The sequence below is a fragment of the Rana temporaria genome, chromosome 10 (assembly GCF_905171775.1).
Source record: "Rana temporaria chromosome 10, aRanTem1.1, whole genome shotgun sequence".
Classification (NCBI taxonomy): Eukaryota; Metazoa; Chordata; class Amphibia; order Anura; family Ranidae; genus Rana; species Rana temporaria.
In genome coordinates this window covers 111,865,651-111,884,941 of record NC_053498.1, presented here as the reverse complement: position 1 = coordinate 111,884,941, position 19,291 = coordinate 111,865,651, and the positions used below count along the sequence as shown (strand labels likewise).

Below are 19,291 nucleotides of genomic sequence, written 5' to 3'. Positions count from 1 at the left end.
CACCACATACATACAACCCCATAAGAGCACCAAACAAATTTACAGTAGTCTAAAACCTTGGATGTTTTTTCTGATGGAATTCCACTCAAGCTTGGCTTGCATACACACGGTCACACAAAAGTTCTCTGAACTTTCGACCATCAAGAACACGGTGACGTACAACACTACGACAAGCCGACAAAATGAAGTTCAATGCTTCTGAGCATGCGTTGAATTGTTTCCGAGCATGCGTCGGAATTTTGCGTGTTGGAATTGCTACAGACGATCAGATTTTCCGATAGGAGAACCAGCTCTCAATCCTTTGTTGCCGGAAAGTCAGATGGAGCATACACGCGGTTGGAATTTCCGTTCAAAAGCTCACATCTGACTTTTGCTGTCGGAATTTCCGATCGTGTACGGGGCATAAGGTTTTTATTGATTACGTTGACTCAATTTTATCAATAAAAACATTGGACTCTTATGCCCCGTACACACAATTGGAATTTCCGTTGGAATGAACTCAGTTTAGACTGTCTTCCATACACACTGTGACAGCAAATTCTGACCGCCAAGAACGCAGTGACGTACAACAGTATGACGAGTCGAGAAAAATGAAGTTCAATGCTTCCGAGCATGCGTCGACTTGATTCTGAGCATGCGTGTTTTTTTCTCCATCTGAGTTTCATACAGACGGACGGAATTTCCAATAGAATTTTTTTCCGTTGCAAAAAAAGAGATTCGATTCTATCACCTGTTTGGCCTACATTTCCTGTGTACGGAGGAGATATAGTTGATTTATATACATACTGTCTCATTTTGTACAATTTTGACTTTGTGACACGCTCTTGTACAACCTTTTTCTTGAAACAATAAATACTGATTATATAAAAAAAAAAATTGGATTGAACATTCGTTTGGCGCTCTCATTGGTCTGTAGGCTGTTATGGATGTCTGTGTACCTGCTGGGGGAATTAACCCTCTTTTTTTGTCCTGGTGACCATTGAACAGAAAGTGAAGGAACATCCAAATTTGCAAAGTTGTCACAGGAACAGGAGATGATGAGAAATCTTCCAAAGAAGACACTTGTTCTGTTAACTTTGGAAAGATTTCCTCTAATTCCGTGCTGCGTCTCTGGAACAGGAAGTAAAGGGAAATCTCCCCAATGGGACACATGGAACATTAGAAAGCCAACTAAGGGGGCCTGTGTGTGATCTGCTTTGCAAAATGAAAAAAAATAAGTTTTGGCTTTACATATACCTAAACAATTTCTAGTTGTATGCCACTATCATGGGTGGACCAGGGCCAGGACAAGGGATGGGCAGGAGGGGCGTCTGTCCTGAGCACTGTGGTACCACAAGGAGATTGGGGGAGGTAACTTGTGTTGGGTGGGGAAATTGGATGGGTTACAGAGAGAAAAATGTGTGTGGGTGGAGATTTGTGCTAGGAGTGGGGGGGGGAGGGGGGTTTGTGCTAATAGGGATAATTGGGGCGTATTTGTGCTAGGAGGGGAAATTTGTGTGGGTTGGGATTTGCGCTAGGAGTGGGGGGGGGGGATTTGTGCTTATAGGGATGATTGGGGCGCATTTGTGCTAGGAGTGGGGGGAGGAGGGGGGATTTGTGCTTATAGGGATAAGGGGGGATTTGTGCTTATAGGGATGATTGGGGCGCATTTGTGCTAGGAGTGGGGGTAGGAGGGGGGATTTGTGCTTATAGGGATAAGGGGGGATTTGTGCTTATAGGGATGATTGGGGCGTATTTGTGCTAGGAGTGGGGGGAGGAGGGGGGATTTGTGCTTATAGGGATAAGGGGGGATTTGTGCTTATAGGGATGATTGGGGCGTATTTGTGCTAGGAGGGGAAATTTGTGTGGGTGGGGATTTGTGCTAGGAGTGGGGGGGAGGGAGGCGGGATTTGTGCTAATAGGGATGATTGGGGCGCATTTGTGCTAGGAGGGGAAATTTGTGTGGGTGGGGATGTGTGCTAGGAGTGGGGGGGATTTGTGCTTATAGGGATGATTGGGGCGTATTTGTGCTAGGAGGGGAAATTTGTGTGGGTGGGGATTTGTGCTGGGAGTGGGGGGGGAGGGTTTGTGCATAGAGGGGAAGTTTGTGTGGGTGGGGATTTGTGCTAGGAGTGGGGGGGAGGGTTTGTGCATAGAGGGGAAGTTTGATTTGAGGGGTAGAGGATTTGTGCTAAGAGGGGAAGTTTTTTTGGGGGGGGCGGGAATTTGTGCCAGGAGGGGGATTTCAGCAGGGGGCGGATTTGTACTGGGAGGAAGAGGAGATTTATGCTTGGGGGTAAGCATGCAGATTAGTGCTAAAAGAAAATTGTCGGGTTGGGGATTTTTGTTGACACATAATCCTACACTTGTTGGGGGCACAATTAGGCATGTTTGCCCTGGGCTCTAGATGACCTCGCCCTGGCACATTGCCTGTGCTGTTGTACATGGGCCCTAGAAAGCCCAGCAAGGTCATATGAGGTGAGTAAAGCTGGCCAGCACTGTGCAAATTCAATCCAATTCCTGATGAACCCGAGGAACTCGCTTTGTGGGGGGCCTTGTTGACCCTCCCCATCCTGGCTGACATTCTTCAAATGAAAACATGAAGGGGTGAGCCCAACAGTGGCTGCATCCTATCAATAGCAGCTGTAAGAATTCAATAGCCCAGCAGGGGGGGGAATAGTCCATCTCTGCTGTTAGAGTGGAAGGAGGAATCTACAGTTGTATAGCCACCCTAATGCTTGAGGGCGAGTCAATCTGGAGTTAATGTGACCCAAGGCAAGACCTTCCCTATCTAGTGATGATGACAACGTCTTTATGTAGATAGATCACACACCCGTCAGGATGCCTAAAGGAAAATACAGTTTTACTAAAGTGTATTACACAATCACTATACAAGCTATTTGTATATACTGTATATATCAGTCAGTGGTATACAAGGTATAGAGGGCCTGAAATGCAACCCTTGGGTCACATAATGTGCAGTACATGGAAAGCTCGAGAGGACTGTCAGACATACTACAGAAAACGATGGTCAGAGACTATAGAAATGCTACGAGTTTGACTGGAGACTAGAGAGAGACTGGCAGAGATAACTGATATTACAAGTCTATGCTCTCACTCCAACTATAGACGGCTGGGCAGGGCCGCCATCAGGGCATGGGCCCCCTGGAGCAGAGAACCGGGGGGAGGGGGGTGCTGCCGCCTGAAATTGAGAAGTGGGGGGGCTGCCACAAATTGAGAAGCAGGGGGGGCCTTTACAAAAAAAAGAAGAAATAAAGAAAAAAATATATATATAAAATAAATTATAAAAAAAGGGGGGTAGCCATCCAGGGCCCTTTAATAAAAAGAAAAAAGAGACCTCTGGGCCCTTTAATAAAAAAAAAAATATATAAAAAATAAATAAAAAAATAAACATTTATAAAAAATACATAAAAAAATGGGGAGTTGCCATCTGGGGCACTGGGGACCTCTGGGCCTTTTAATAATAATAAAATCAATCAAAAATATAAACAAAAATTAAAAAATAAACATTTATAAAAAAAGGGGGGGTTGCCACATGGGGACCTCTGAGCCCTTTAATAAAAAAAAAGTATATAAAAAAAAAATATATATATATATATATATATATATATATATATATATATATATATATATATATATATATATATATATAAAAATGTAAAACAAAAATATAAAAAAGGGGGGTTGCCATTCGGGGGTCCTGGGGACCTCTGTGCCCTTTAATAATAATAATATATATATATATATATATATATATATATATATATATATATATATATAAATAAAAAAATATATAAAATGTTTTTTTTTTTATATATAAAAAAAGGGGGGTTGCCATCCGGGGCCCTGAAATTATCAGGCTGATAACGGAAGAATGGAGCAGGAGACAGCTATGGGACTCAGTGTTTTGAAGAGAGATAAGAAAACACTACAGATATATATATATATTTATGTGCCCAGCTCAAATTTCATGAATCGGGTTTACATCCACTTTAAGATTTTAGAATCACTTTGATAGAACATTTAAAATAATGCTTGCTCTTTCTTTTTTAACACAAGTCTGCACAGAGATTTTAATTCAGATTACAAGTATCTCCTGTAATAAGAGATTGATTTTTGGTAACATACTTTCTTAGGCCTCGTACACACGATAGGATCGCCAGAGGAGAATGGTCTGAAGGACCGTTTTCATCAGTCCAAACGAATCATGTGTAGGCCCCATAGGTTATTTAACCTTCGGTCAAAAAAATGAGAACTTGCTTTAAAATTTAACCGATGGACGCCTAACCGATAGGTCAAAACCGATCGTTAGTATGCAAAAGCATCGGTTAAAAACCTGCGCATGCTCAGAATCAAGTCGACGCATGCTTGGAAGCATTGAACTTTTTTTCAGCACGACATTGTGTTTTACGTCACCGCGTTCTGACACGATCGGTTTCTTAACTGATGGTGTGTAGGCGCGACGGACCATCAGTCAGCTTCATCGGTTAACCTAGGACAACAGTCCTTCGGACCGTTCTCATCGGATGGACCGACCGTGTGTACGAGGCTTTAAAGGGAAACTGTACTGAGAAAAATGTGTAGGCTGCCATTACCAACCTCCTGCTAAGAAAGATTGGTGCATTTCTTTCAGAGTCACTGTCCTAAAGCAAGTATGCAGATCTGATGACTTAACCTCCCTGGCGGTATGATTATTTCAGAAAAAAGATGCTGAAAGCGGTACCATTATTTTGCATGGAAATTTGGCGTTTTATACTGTAGGTCTGTAATTCTTAGGAATAACTCACTTAAATCTGACCAAACAAGAGTCTAGTAGGCATCCCGGGTATGACATTTTAAAAAAAACAAAATTATAAATTATAATATAATAAATAATTATAACAAATAATAATATAATTATAATAAAAATGATTCAATAATGTAATCAACTCAAAATCACTGAAATTTGCTCAGTTGCAGAATTGTCGCTGTCATTACTTTTATTTTTTTATGACGAATTTCCCCACAAATCGATATCGCACAATTCTGCAAGTGATTATAATTTATTATCGCTGTTTTCTAGCTGCTCTAAAACCACTTTTGACATAAAGGGACACTTTTGGTTGCTATGGACAATCTACAGTTTCCAGGCAGAATGAACAGTTTTTATTATATAAAAGTACATGTAGGACACTGGGCAGACCACTAGGGACAAGGGGTGTGTGTATTTTTTACATACAGTACTGTAATCTATAAGATTACAGTATACTGTATGTAATGTGTTTGTTTACCTTTTTGAATTTGGCGCCGATCTCCGCCCCCGTGCGTCGTAACGTCGCAGGGAACGGAGATTGGCGGCACAGGAGGACGCTGTGTGAATCGAGCAAGGTCCCGCTCGCTCACACCGCGCGGTGGCATCGCTGGATCCAGGAACAAGGTAAGCCAGCGCGCGCTGCAGGCTCTGCATAGCTACCCCGAGCATGACTCTGGGTTACCGATTTTGGCACAAAAAATCCACCCTGAGTCACGCTCGGGAATACCGCCAGGAGGGTTAAAGCGGTTGTATAGTCCCAAAAGTTTTTCTTTTTTTAGTCACCTGTAAGGCAAAAGGCATAATGAGCTAGCATGCACCGCATACTAGCTCATTGTGAAATACTTACCTTAGAACGCTTTATCTTACGGGTATCGCAGCTCCAGCGCTGTGAGTGGTTGGAGCCGCGATGTCACTCCCGCGCAAGGTCCGGCGTCTGCCGGGCCTTCAGCTGAGAATCCCCTGTGCGCATGCGATGCTGCAATCAGCGGCTCATTGCGAGGGGAATATATCCTAAACCGTAAAGGTTTAGGAGATTTTTTTTTACCTACTGTTAAGCCTTATTATAGGCTTACCTGTCGGTAAAAGTACCAAAATGGACTATACAACCACTTTGACTCCAGTCTGCCTTCACTTGCTGTCTAATGTTGTTGCTCGATGACTTGAGCAGTACTGACACCAGTAATAGACGGGCAGCTGTCACTTTCAGGAAAAGATCAGCAATAGCAACCCGCATATTGTTCTCCGAAACGAATATGTTGCTGTAAAATAAACTGCATTTTCTTTTCGGTCTTTAGTCCTGCTTTTAATCCTGGAGTAAATACAAGTACAAAGGGTCATATTCTCGTAGATTTCCGGCGGGCGGCGCGTAAGCCATTTACACTCTGCCGCCCCAACCTACAGGAGCAAGTGCTGTATTCCCCAACACTTGCTCCGTAGTTTGGGGCAGCGGAGTGTATTTGGCCCGGCGTATCCCCGCGTATCTCCAAGGGGGAGGCTTCTTTTTAAATTAAGCGCGCCCCCGGTTCTAACGAACTGCGCATGTGCCGGGCTTAAAATAGCCCAGTGCCCATGCTCCAGTTCTCGGCGTAAAACGTCAATGACGCCGACATGTGCGTCATTGACGTAAAGTCGTATGCAAGAACGACTTAATAAAACGACGTACCCGACGGGAAAACACGACGCGGACCCGACGCCATACTTAACATGGCCTACATGGGACTGGCGTAAGGTTACCCCTCATATAGCAGGGGTAACCTTACTCCTACGCAAACGACGTAAGCGACGGTTACGCGACGCAAATTCGTTCGGGAATCGGCGTATCAGGCTCATTTGCATAAACAAATGAGACCTGAACGTAAACGCCACCTAGCGGCTGGCGGAGTAATTACATTTAAGATCCGACAGTGTAAGTGACTTACACATGTCGGATCTTCAGCGTATCTATGCGAAAATGATTCCAAGAATCACTCGCATAGATACACTGGCCAAAAAAGAGAGATACGACAGAGTTTCCTGAGATACTCCATCGTAACTTTACTCAGAATATGGCCCAAAGTGATCAAACAATTTAAACATTTTTAGAACACCCTTATGCCGCGTACACACGATCATTTTTCGGCATGAAAAAAACGTAGTTTTTAAAAAATGTCATTTAATATGATCGTGTGTGGGCTTCACATCATTTTTCGGGTTCTGAAAAACGACAAAAAAAAAATTCGAACATGCTGCATTTTTTAACAACGTTTTAAACAATGTTGTTTTTCGGGTTGTAAAAAATTATCGTGTGTGGGCTAAAACGACGTTAAAAACCTGCACATGCTCAGAAGCAAGTTATGAGACGGGAGCGCTCGTTCTGGTAAAACTACCATTCATAATGGAGTAAGCACATTCATCGAGCTGTAACAGACAGAAAAGCGCGAATCGTCTTTTACTAACAAGGAATCAGCTAAAGCAGCCCAAAGGGTGGCGCCATCCGCATGGAACTTCCCCTTTATAGTGCCGTTGTACGTGTTGTACGTCACCGCGCTTTGCTAGAGCATTTTTTTTAAACGACGGTGTGTGGGCAACGTTTTTTTTATTGATGAAGTTGGAAAAACTTCGTTTTTTTCTACATGCCGAAAAACTTCGTTTTTTCTACATGCCGAAAAACTTTTTTTTTTTTTTTCATGCCGAAAAATGATCGTGTGTACGCGGCATTACACTTGCTATGCTTTTTTCGATTTAATCAAGCATTATTATAATAGCAAAAGCTTACCGGTTGTCTCTCTTGAGCAGTTCCACCTCTTCGTGGCCATCATTGCTGGTGTTTGAGCCCCTGGCGGTCACACTGCAGCAGCCCATCCTAGGACATGGGTGTCATTCCAACCTACTGAGCAGTACGGCTCCTAGGAGGCAGCCAGAGAGATGTAGGGAGCTGGGATGGCCTCCCACATCCTTCCTCCTACAGATCAGGACTGGAGCTGGATACAGACAATATGCTAGAAAAATTCTACAAACCGGCAGCGTGAAATAGAGAGAGCTTCCTGTTCGATTCAAGCTTGTTTCTTTTTCCTGTAGAATGAGATGACCTGAGGGGGGGAGGGGGGGAGGCTCAGCAAGTTTCTCAATTTCACAAAAAGAAAAGAGCTTACAGGCCGGGTGAGAGTAGGAGAAAAGACTGACAAAGGAAAAAAAGTGAAAGGACCTTAACCCTTATTATACCAGTCCAAGATGCCAGGCCTTAATTACAAGTGACACTTGCTGTCACCGTCCCCTATTGTAGAGCATTGCGAAGAAGTTCCAGCAAAAGGAGGCATTCCGGTGAACTTTATAATACATGGACTTGGCAGGCAGAAAATCTTCAACGTTATCAGGACAAGAGTGACACGTAGGAAAAACTCTTACAAGTCCAATTCTGTCCACAGCCAGGTATTTCCTAGCTCCCTGCCCTTTTTTTTTTTCAGTATGGGAGGGGAAATCTATTACCGTACACAAGTAATCGCATTACAGATCACAAATCAACCGGAACAGTCTGTCTAACAGGAAAAAGACGAGGAACAGTCCGGAGATCAGTAACCTGAAAACACGGGCTGTTGAGAGAAAGAATTCTAATTATAATGGATAAAAGTTACAAGGGTGTAGCACTACCCCTCCCCCCCCCCCCCCGCCCCCCACCGCGGGAGCTGCTGGTTATATTTTGGGTGGCACGTTACCTCTATATTCTCGCCGTCCAGGGTGAAAGGAGAGTCCGAAGAATTTCAATGTCCACACAATGCACTTGGATTTATTTTGCAGAACTTTAGTAGAAAAGAAGTAAAGAAGTGGAAGGGTAGGTAGGTTCAGGTGCATAGTCACAAATAAGGAAACACTCCTGCTTCCAGCAAACAGTTCTGGTCGCCACTCTAGCCAGAGTGGGTATTGCTCACCCAGATAGGTCCCTTTCACTGGCCTAGAAGCTGGGATGGCGCACAAAGTAAAGTACAGTCTCTGCCACAGACCTTCCTTTATGAGGAGTAAGGATGAGCTCCGGCGTGTTCGCATAGAACACGTGCAGAGCCCGCCAGGAAGTCGGCACCCGCGCTGCGCTAATCACAGCCAGGCAGACATTGTCCGATGCTCGGCTGCAGAGATCGGTAAATGTCTGCCTGGCTGTGATTAGCGCAGCGCGGGTGCCGACTTCCTGGCGGGCTCTGCACGTGTTCTATGCGAACATGCCGGAGCTCATCCTTAACCACTTAAGGACCGGACCAATATGCTGCCTAAAGACCCAAGGGGTTTTTACAGTTCGGGACTGCGTCGCTTTAACAGACAATTGCGCGGTCGTGTGATGTGGCTCCCAAACAAAATTGGCGTCCTTTTTTTCCCCACAAATAGAGCTTTCTTTTGGTGGTATTTGATCACCTCTGCGGTTTTTATTTTTTGCACTATAAACAAAAATAGAGGGACAATTTTGAAAAAAATGCAATATTTTTTACTTTTTGCTATAATAAATATCCCCCAAAAACATATATAAATGAATTTTTTTCCTCAGTTTAGGCCGATACGTATTCTTCTACCTATTTTTGGTAAAAAAAAAACGCAATAATCGTTTATCGGTTGGTTTGCGCAAAATTTATAGCGTTTACAAAATAGGGGATAGTTTTATTGCATTTTTTGCATTTTTTTTACTACTAATGGCGGCGATCAGCGTTTTTTTTCATGACTGCGACATTATGGCGGACACTTCGGACAATTTTGACACATTTTTGGGACCATTGTCATTTTCACAGCAAAAAATGCATTTAAATTGCATTGTTTATTGTGAAAATGACAGTTGCAGTTTGGGAGTTAACCACAGGGGGCGCTGTAGGATTTAGTGTTCACCTAGTGTGTGTTTACAACTGTAGGGGGGTGTGGCTGTAGGACTGACATCATCGATCGAGTCTCCCTAATAAAAGGGATCACTCGATCGATGCGCCGCCATAGTGAAGCACGGGGAAGCCGTGTTTACATACGGCTCTCCCCGTTCTTCAGCTCCGGGGAGCGATCGCGACGGGGCGGCTATAAACGAATAGCCGCGCCGTCGTCCCGGATCGCTCCCCGAGGCTTACCGACCGCCGCATGTACCGGGGGGGTCCCGATCGGACCCCCGACCCACGTCAAGCAGAGGACGTACCGGTACGTACATGTGCCTGTCCGTGCCATTCTGCTGACGTATATCTACATGAGGAGGTCGGCAAGTGGTTAATGAGGACACTTTGGTCTGGAATCCCCTGCCACAGGATTCAGCACCCGGATCTCTTTAGCTTTGTTTCTTTAGAACTTTTAGATCCAACAGGCAACACTGTCAGGCCTCTCGGTGTATGGTGCATCCTTCAATGAAGTTTCCAGGCCTTCTCCCTAGGTACCAGCCTCTTGCATGGTCCTTATCAGGATAGGTCCTCCCCTGGCTTCCTTCATCAAGTGGCTTCCTCCCGCAGGACGGACAGCACAGGATTACCTTTGCAGTACAGGCCCCAGCCAGACAACAGGGCCCACCAAACAAAGCCGCGCCCCCTGGCCAACGTGGTCCCGGAACCAGGATTCAGAACGCGCACCTCAGGCCAGGGGGGCCACGAGGCACTCACGGACGGACCCCGCACCAATGGCGTCTGTCCCTTAAGTACCCCTCACCAGCATGCACAGCGGGGCGACCACTTCCACTGATTCGCTGCCGAGGGGGACACTCAATACACCTTGACCTTGCTGCTGCCACCCTTGGCCTGGGGTGGTAACGACACCCCCAGGCGAGCAATGGTGGATACTTTCAGCACAGTCATGGCTGGAACAGAGGCTAAATTGCCCTTAATCACTCGGGTCTGAGCCAAATAACAGCCCGGCCCCAGACCCCCACTAAATTTAAAGCTGTTCAACAGGAGCAGGGCGCTACAAGGGTTATGGGGGTATGAGATGCAGTGGGGATGCGACCTGTTAGATTGCTTTTGGCACTGCTCAAAGTAGAGGTGAAAGTATATCCCAGAACATGGGGTGCAGGCTTATCCTGATACCAATCCAGAGGGCTAGTACAGTAAATATAATACTTTATATACCTTGACTTTTATGGAGTCTGGAGTGGTAAGTGGGGTACCCCAAAGTTCTGTCTCGGGACCAATTATTTTTAATTTATTCATAAAGGGCCCACTAACAGGCCAGGTTTGCAAGATAACTGAAATACATCACAGGTGATATCATTTGCTGCTCAGTCATTGCAGTATTCTAGTCTACATCTCCCCAAGGTAAGACATAAAACCTGGCCTGTAATGCCTCGTACACACGTCCGGATTTTCCAAGAAAAGTGGGCCCTGAGGACAGGGTTGATGACCACTGATATAGAGGATGGGATAAATAGATCAATCTCAGTTTTTGCAGATGACACAAAAATAAGCAGGGCAATAACTTCACATCAGGATATAGAAATTTTCCAGAAAGACCTGAACAAAATAATGGGGTGGGCAAATGCATGGCAAATGAGGTTTAACAAGGAAAAATTTAAAGTAATGCACTTGGGGGCAAAAAACATAAATGCAAACTACTCACTAGGGGGAGAATCTCTGGGGAAATTAAAGGATGGAGGAAGGATGGAGGAAGATCTGGGGGTCCTAGTAGATGACAGACCGAACAATAGCATGCAATGTCAAGCTACAGCAACCAAAGCCGGCAGAATATTAGCATGAATATAAAAGGGGATATACTGCAGGGATAAAACTATAATCCTGCCACTTTATAAAACTCTGTTCCGGCCTCATCTGGTGTATTATGTCCAGTTCTGGTCACCAGTCCTCAGAAGGGATGTGCTGGAACTGGAGAGAGTCCAAAGAAGGGCAACAAAATTAATAAGGGGACTGGACGACCTCAATTATGAGGAGCGACTACAAGCTCTAATGGCGCGTACACACGACATTAAAAACGATCGTGTGTGGGCTTCAGAGCATTTTTCGGGTTCTAAAAAATGGGCAAAAAAAAATTGGAACATGCTCTATTTTTTCATGACGTTTTTAATGTTGTTGTTTTTCGGGTTGTAAAAATTGATCATGTGTGGGCTTTAACGACGTGAAAAATCCGTGCATGCTCAGAAGCAAGTTATGAGACGGGAGTGCTCGTTCTGGTAAAACTAGCGTTCGTACTGGAGTAAGCACATTCATCACGCTGTAACAGACAAAAAAGCGCAAATCGTCTTTTACTAACACGAAACGTCCGTGTACCTTTCCCAGTGTGCATTGCTCCAAAGTACGCCGCAAGGACGTATTGGTTTCGACGTGAACGTAAATTACGTCCATTCGTAAATTCAAAATTCGACGCAGGAACGACGTCCATACTTAACATTGCATACGCCTCACAGAAGCAGGAGCAACGTTACGCCGGAAAAGCCTTACGCAAACGACGTAAAAAAATTCCGCCGGGCGCACGTACGTTTGTGAATCAGCGTATCTAGGTAATTTGCATATTCTACGCCGAAAACGACGGCCAGCGTAAATATGCACCCTAAGATACGACGGCGTAAGAGACTTCCGCCAGTCGGATCTTAGCCTAATTTTGGCGTATCTTGCTTTCTGAATACAGAAAGAAGATACGCCGGCGCAGCTTCGTAGATACGCCGGCGTAAATTCTTGCTGAATCCTGCCCTTTGTATATAGGCTAAGTGGCCGCCACTATTCACATGCATCGGTCATTCCATCTACAAGAATCTGCTGGTTCTTGCTGCAGGAAATCAATGTGTGTGGCTAAACGGCCCTGTGAAGAAGGTCTTATCCTTGGTGAACATTTTACACAATACAAATGAATACAATTTTGTAAAAGTAATTTTTTTTTATTAATAGAAAAAATTACATATCTGTTAAGATATGATCAATATTATAAATATTGTTGGCTTGCTTAATGCAGAAAAAATAGGATTTATATCAATGTTATCACAATTTTCATTATTGTAAATAAGGATAAGCCGAATACCCCCAGTTCGGTTCGCACCAGAACTTGCAAACAAGCTAAAAATTTGTTTGAACACCGTTAAAGTCTATGGGACACGAACATGAAAAATCAAAAGTGCTAATTTTAAAGGCTTATATGCAAGTTATTGCCATAAAAAGTGTTTGTGGACCTGAGTCCTGCCCCAGGGGACATGTATCAATGCAAAAAAAAATTTAAAAACCGCCATGGCATCAGAGGGGGCGGGGACACCCATTTACGTCACCGGATTGACCCGCCTTCAGCTATATAACAGTTGTCACCGGTGGGAGAAGCGTCACTCAGCGGGAGCCTCCCATAGAGGCGGAACTGTTGCGGCTTTTTTTTTTCTTTTTTGGTCCGTGGATTTACATCGCTGAACATTGTTATTTTTTTTTAAAGGAATTGTCCCAAGCTGTCTCTTGTCTTTTTTACAATTTTTTACCATTTGTTTTGTGAATTGATAGGGGGTACAATGTACCTGTTACCAATTCAAATAGGGGGGGGGGGTGGGATCTGGGGTCCCCTTGTTAAAGGGGGATTCCAGATTTCAATAAGCCCCCCGCCCGCAGACCCCCACAACCCCCGGGCAAGGGTTGTGGGGATGAGACCTTTGTCCCCATCAACATGGGGACATGGTGCTTTGGGGGCCAGACCCCAAAGCACCCTCCCCATGTACCCTCCCCATGTTGAGGGCATGTGGCCTGGTATAATTCAGGAGAGGGGCCCTCTCTCGTCCCCCCTCTTTTCCTGTGGCCTTCCAGGTTGCGTGCTCAGATAAGGGTCTGGTATGGATTTTTGGGGGGACCCCACGCCATTTTTTTAAAAAAAATTGGTGCAGGGTTTCCCTTAATGTCCATACCAGACCTGAAGGGCACAATTTAAAAAAAGAATTTGGTCCATTTTTTTCAATGAGTTTTATCTATATTGCTGGGACCTGGTAATTCATTACAGCCGCGAACAGTTTTAAATTACTTTTTTTCCTTTAAAAATGTAATTTTACTGCGGGACTGTTCTAAACACAGGAAAATGCGCCACTTTACAGGCATACTATAGACACCCCCCAGGAACAATATTTAAAGGAATATTTTTATTGTTTCACTTTAGGCATTATTAAAATCACTGCTCCCGAAAAAAGACGTTTTTAAAACTTTTTTTTGCATTGATACATGTCCCGTGGGGCAGGACCCAGGTCCTCAAACACTTTTTATGACAATAACTTGCATATAAGCCTTTAAAATTAGCACTTTTGGTTTCTCATGTTAGTGTTCCATAGACTCTAACGGTGTTCCGCGGCTCTCGAATTTGCCACGAACACTGCACAATGTTCGAGTCGAACATCAGGCCTATCCCTAATTGTAAACAGTTCAAGAAGGTACCACCAAAGTACAGTGTGGTTCAAGTAATTTAAAGCATATCCAAAACCAAAAAAATTATATATTGCAGCTTACCTTGAATGTTGTGGCTGTTAGGGAAAAAAAACTTTTTTTTATATATTTTTGGGGAATATTTATTACTGCCGTCCGAAATTGAGCGGGGGGGGGCTGCCGTGAATTGAGAAGCGGGGAGCCCTTTACAAAAAAAAGAAGAAATAAAGAAAAATATATATAAAAAAAGGGGGGTAGCCACCCGGGGCCCTGGGGACCTCTGGGCCCTTTAATAAAAAATCTATATATAATTATATACAAATTATTAGTATTTTTTTTATAAAAAGAAATGACAAAAAAGGGGGGTTGCCATCCGGGACCTCTGGGCCCTTTAATAAAAATAAAAAAAAGAAACCTCAGGGCTCTTTAATAAAAAATAAATATATAAAAAAAATAAAAATAAACATTTATATATAAAAAAAAGGGGGGGGGTTGCCATCCAGGGACCTGGGGACCTCTGGGCCCTTAAATAAAAAAATAAATATATAAACAAAAATAAAAAAATAAACATTTATAAAAAAAAGGGGGGGTTTTCCACATGGGGCCCTCTGATATATATATATTAAAAAAAAAGAACAAAAAGACAAAAAAATAAATAAAACAATATAAAAAATTTTTTTAAAAAGGGGGTTGCCATCCGGGGCACTGGGGACCCCCGTACCCCTAAAAAAAAAAAAATTAGCCCTTTAATAAAAAATAAAATAAAAATATATTAGAAAAAATATTTTTTTTTTATAAAAAAAGGGGGGGTTGCCATCCGGGGCCCTGGGGGCCTTCGGGCCCCTGGGGACCTCCAAAAAAAATGTCCCTTTAATAAAAACTAAAATAAAAATATATTAAAAAAATATATTTTTTTTTATAAAAAATAAATAAAAACAAGGGGAGTTGCCATCTGGAGCCCTGTGGGCCTCCGGGCCCCTGGGGACCTCCGGACCCCTAAAAAAAAAGGGGGTTGCCATCCGGGCCCCTGGGGACTGCCTGTACCCCTCTGATGGCGGCCCTGTTTACCTGCATATTGGTCCGGGTCTTAAGTGGTTAATAAACACTATAAATTTGTAAGAGCAACGACCGGAGTGCGGATCATCTTTTCTTCCAATCAGCTATAGCCAGGGAATTCCCAAACCCACAGCCGCATGCAACAAAGGGGTGGGGATGCTGGTGACATCATTGACCTAATATGGTCACATGGCTATATTTGGTCAATAACATTGTCCAACTTTGGTTATGTTGCTATATTAGTAAATGATGTTACCAGCATCCCCACCCCCTGTGTTACATGTGGCTGCAAGGCAAGGAATTCCCTTGGTCACAGCTGATTGAACCAATGGCATGCTATCACGTGACGACCCAAACCTTAACTCATCCTTAGGCCTGCCATATACAGATCAAAATGTTTCCGGTTCAGCAGGAACTGGCCGAATTTCGATGCATCTATGGGCAGGCTGATTGCAATGAAGTTGATCCATTGAGTGACTTAAGTACAACCAGCCTGTCAGGTTATTCTTGTGCGATCACTGCCAGTGGCTATTGCTGCTAGCAGTCATTGTATTCTCATGGTGGGGAAACCTCTCGCTGTCAGAATACAATAGCACAGTGGGAGGGATTCCACTATCAATGCTGTCTGTGTTAATGGAGGAATCAAGCAATTTTCTTTCCTTTAACCCATGATGGAAAGAAAGAAAATACCATAATCTATGGCTTGCCTTAAGATGAAATTTTTTTTTTAAAGGGCTCTGTCCACACAAACAACTTGGACGGAGCAGTCCTATGACCCCCCCTCCATTCCGCCAGGATATTGTGTCCGGACAGCTCCACCCAAGTAGCCATTGATCCAGAAAAGTTTTCCAACATGTCCCTTCAACAGAAGTCAATCAATGATCGACTTCTGTCAGGCAGGGACTGCCACACACTGTCTAAAATGTGACAGGTTCATATTTAATCAGCCAAATTTCTATCACTGTATGGGCAGTTTTACTTGTAAGCAGGGCCCCCATCAGGGGGGTACAGGCAGTACACCTGTAAGGGGCCCGGAGGTCCCCAGGGGCCGGTTGGCAACCCCCTATAATTTTTTTTAATTTTTTTTAGGGGTCCGGAGGTCCCCAGGGCCACAGATGGAAACCCCCCCTTTTTTTATTTATTTTTTTATAAAAAAATATATATTTTTTTAATATATTTTTATTTTTTATTAAAAGGGCCATTTTTTTTTTTTTTTTTTTTTTTTAGAGGTCCGGAGGTCCCCAGGGTCCTGGATAACAACCCCCTTTTTTTTTATTAAAAAAAACTTTTTTTTTATATATTTTTTTATTTCTTTTATTTTTACATTTATATATATATATATATATATATATATATATTTATATATTTACTATTATTATTTTTGTAAGGGCCCAGAGGTCCCCAGGGCCCCAGATGGCTACCCACCTTTTTATATATATTTTTCTTTATTTCTTCCTTTTTTTGTAAAGAGCCCCCCGCTTCTCAATTTCAGGCAGCAGCACCCCCTTTCCCCCCGGTTCTCTGCTCCAGGGGACCCATGCCTGAAGCTGTGTAAGGGGCCCAATAATTTCTGATGGCGGCTGCAAAATATATTAAATCTTTTTAATAATTGAGAACACCCATGAGTAAACATTTTGGTACAGAAATATATGTATTTATAAATATACAATATATACAGTTCACAAAGGAAAATTTGAATATTACCCATTTCCTCACTGCAGCAAATCATTAACAGAAAGTCAAAATGAACACCTAAAGTGAACCGGTACAGTATTTCAAATGTTTAAATGTAAAAGCCGAGTCTGAGAGCAAACACCAGAAATGCCTTCTATGGCCTTTTCAGCCAGTAAAGATTTTTCCCCTCCTTGGTTTAGTTACTACACATACAGTCTTCGGGAGCCTGGCATTGCACCCACAGTCTGCTGATGCAATGCTTTACAGGCTACTAAAAAAAACGTATCCATTTACATTTTGTTTCCCCAGTTATCAAAATACCTGAACAGCGGCTGCATCTGATTGGATGCAGCCACTGTTTGGCTAAAATAATTCTGCCCAACTCCTTTTATTTTTCAATCAATGGGGACCCGAGCGGGAGAACAGACTGCGTTAGGACCACACACACCGCAAATTTTGTCTAGTTTATCAGGTAATGGACGAAATGCAATCACTGTATGATCAGTTTAAATGGCTATTCTCCAATACCTGCTACTTCCCTGTCCAAGGAGAGTACCCTTGCCGTGAGGAAACATCACCCAACTGCGGAAATATGGGGCCAGATTCACATAGAACTGCGGCGGCGTAACGTATCGTAGATACGTTACACCGCCGCAAGTTTTCATCGCAAGTGCCTGATTCACAAAGCACTTGCGATGAAAACTACGCCGGCGGCCTCCGGCGCAAGGCGGGCCAATTCAAATTGGCGTGTGCCATTTAAATTAGGCGCGCTCCCGCGCCGGACCTACTGCGCATGCTCCGTTTCCTAACTCCCGCCGTGCTTTGCGCGCCGTGACATCATTTTTTCGAACGGCGACGCGCATAGCGTACTTCCGTATTCCCGGACGTGTTACGCAAACGACGTTAAATTTTAAATTTCGACGCGGGAACGACGGCCATACTTTAGACAGCAATACGATTGCTGACTAAAGTTAGGGCAGGTCAAACGACGACTAACTTTGCGATGGGAAACTAGACTAGCAGCGACGTAGCGAACGCGAAAATCTGTCGGGAATCGCCGTAACTCCTAATTTGCATACCCGACGCTGGTTTACGACGCAAACTCCCCCTAGCCGCGGCCGCGGTATTGCATCCTAAGATCCGACAGTGTAAAACAATTACACATGTCGGATCTAAGGGATATCTATGCGTAACTGATTCTATGAATCAGTCGCATAGATAGAAACAGGGATACGACGGCGTATCTCTTTGGTGAATCTGGCCCATAGTTGGCAGGGCTGGGACATAACCAGGGAATGGGTTGCTCAGGTGACAAAGTCAAACTAAATTGGACAAGGACACGGGAGAGGCTTTTTATGGATAATAAAGATAATAGCGTTTATCTTGTATCTGCTATTAGGCAGGACTTATACTTAAAAGCTTAAAAAGGAGTAAAGGTTTAATCAAAGTAAACTGCTCCACGCAAGCATATTGGGTAATGGTCATCATTTATTAAAAGTACTGTAACTCCTAACTGAATCACATACTGGGGTGGATTTACTAAGAATGGAGAGGGCAAAATCTGGTGCAGCTCTGCATAGAAACCAATCAGCTTCTAGATTTTATTGTTAAAGCTTCAATGAACAAGTTGGCGTTAGAAGCTGATTGGCTACCATGCACCAGATTTTGCACTCTAAGGCCCAGACTCACAGAGTGTGGGCGCACATTACGCCGCCGTAGCGCAAACGCCGTACGCCGCACCAACGTAGCGTGGAGAGGCAAGCATTGCATTCAGCAAGCTATTGCTCCCAACGCTGCGTCAGCGTGGCGTAGGTTTCGAAGGCGTACGCCGGCGTAGGTGGAAGTGGGCGTGACCCATGCAAATGAGGCGTGACCCCATGTAAATGATGGGCCGAGCGCCAGACAAGTACTTATAACGAACTGCGCATGCGCCGTAACGTGGACGCATCCCCCTACTCACAACCACGTTGGAACAACTGCCTAAGATACGCCGGATCACTGCGTACGCCGTGAACCTACGCCCAGCCAGACACACGTCCAACGTAAAATGCGCCGGCTTGTGTTCCTTGGTGCAGACCTTTGCATGTCTGCTGCTGGGTTACACCTCCTTTATGGGGCATAACTTTACGCCGGACGTACAACTTACGCGCACCTCTCGTAGCCTGCGTTGGGCGCACGCAGGTTCGTGAATCGCCGTATTTCCCTCATTTGCATGTTTGAATAGCTAATCAATGGTAGTGGCACTATGCGCCCAGCCTAAATGTGCGCCCACGCTATGCTGGCGTAAGCAAGTTACATTGGTGGGTTTAAGCCTGTTTTTAGGCGTATCTTAGTTTGTGGGTCCGGCGCACAGATACGACGGCGCACATTTGTGCAAGTAACTTGATATACGTCGGCGTAAGTGCTTTGTGAATCTGGCCCTAAATGTTTTAGTAAGGCCCCTTTCACACTGACACATTTTTCA

The 19,291-nt window shown here is 44.0% G+C and overlaps 1 protein-coding gene across 1 annotated transcript in view; it reads right to left on the bottom strand.

Annotated features, from left to right (window-relative positions):
- The window catches only part of LOC120915459 (probable pleckstrin homology domain-containing family N member 1), a 113,019-nt gene extending 104,846 nt beyond the window's left edge, over nt 1-8,173 (bottom strand). The window contains exon 1 of the mRNA XM_040325995.1: nt 7,548-8,173. Coding sequence (XP_040181929.1) covers nt 7,548-7,633 — 86 coding nt within the window. The 5' untranslated portion in view covers nt 7,634-8,173. The remainder of the gene's footprint in view (nt 1-7,547) is intronic.
- Between the last annotated feature and the right edge of the window lie 11,118 nt (nt 8,174-19,291).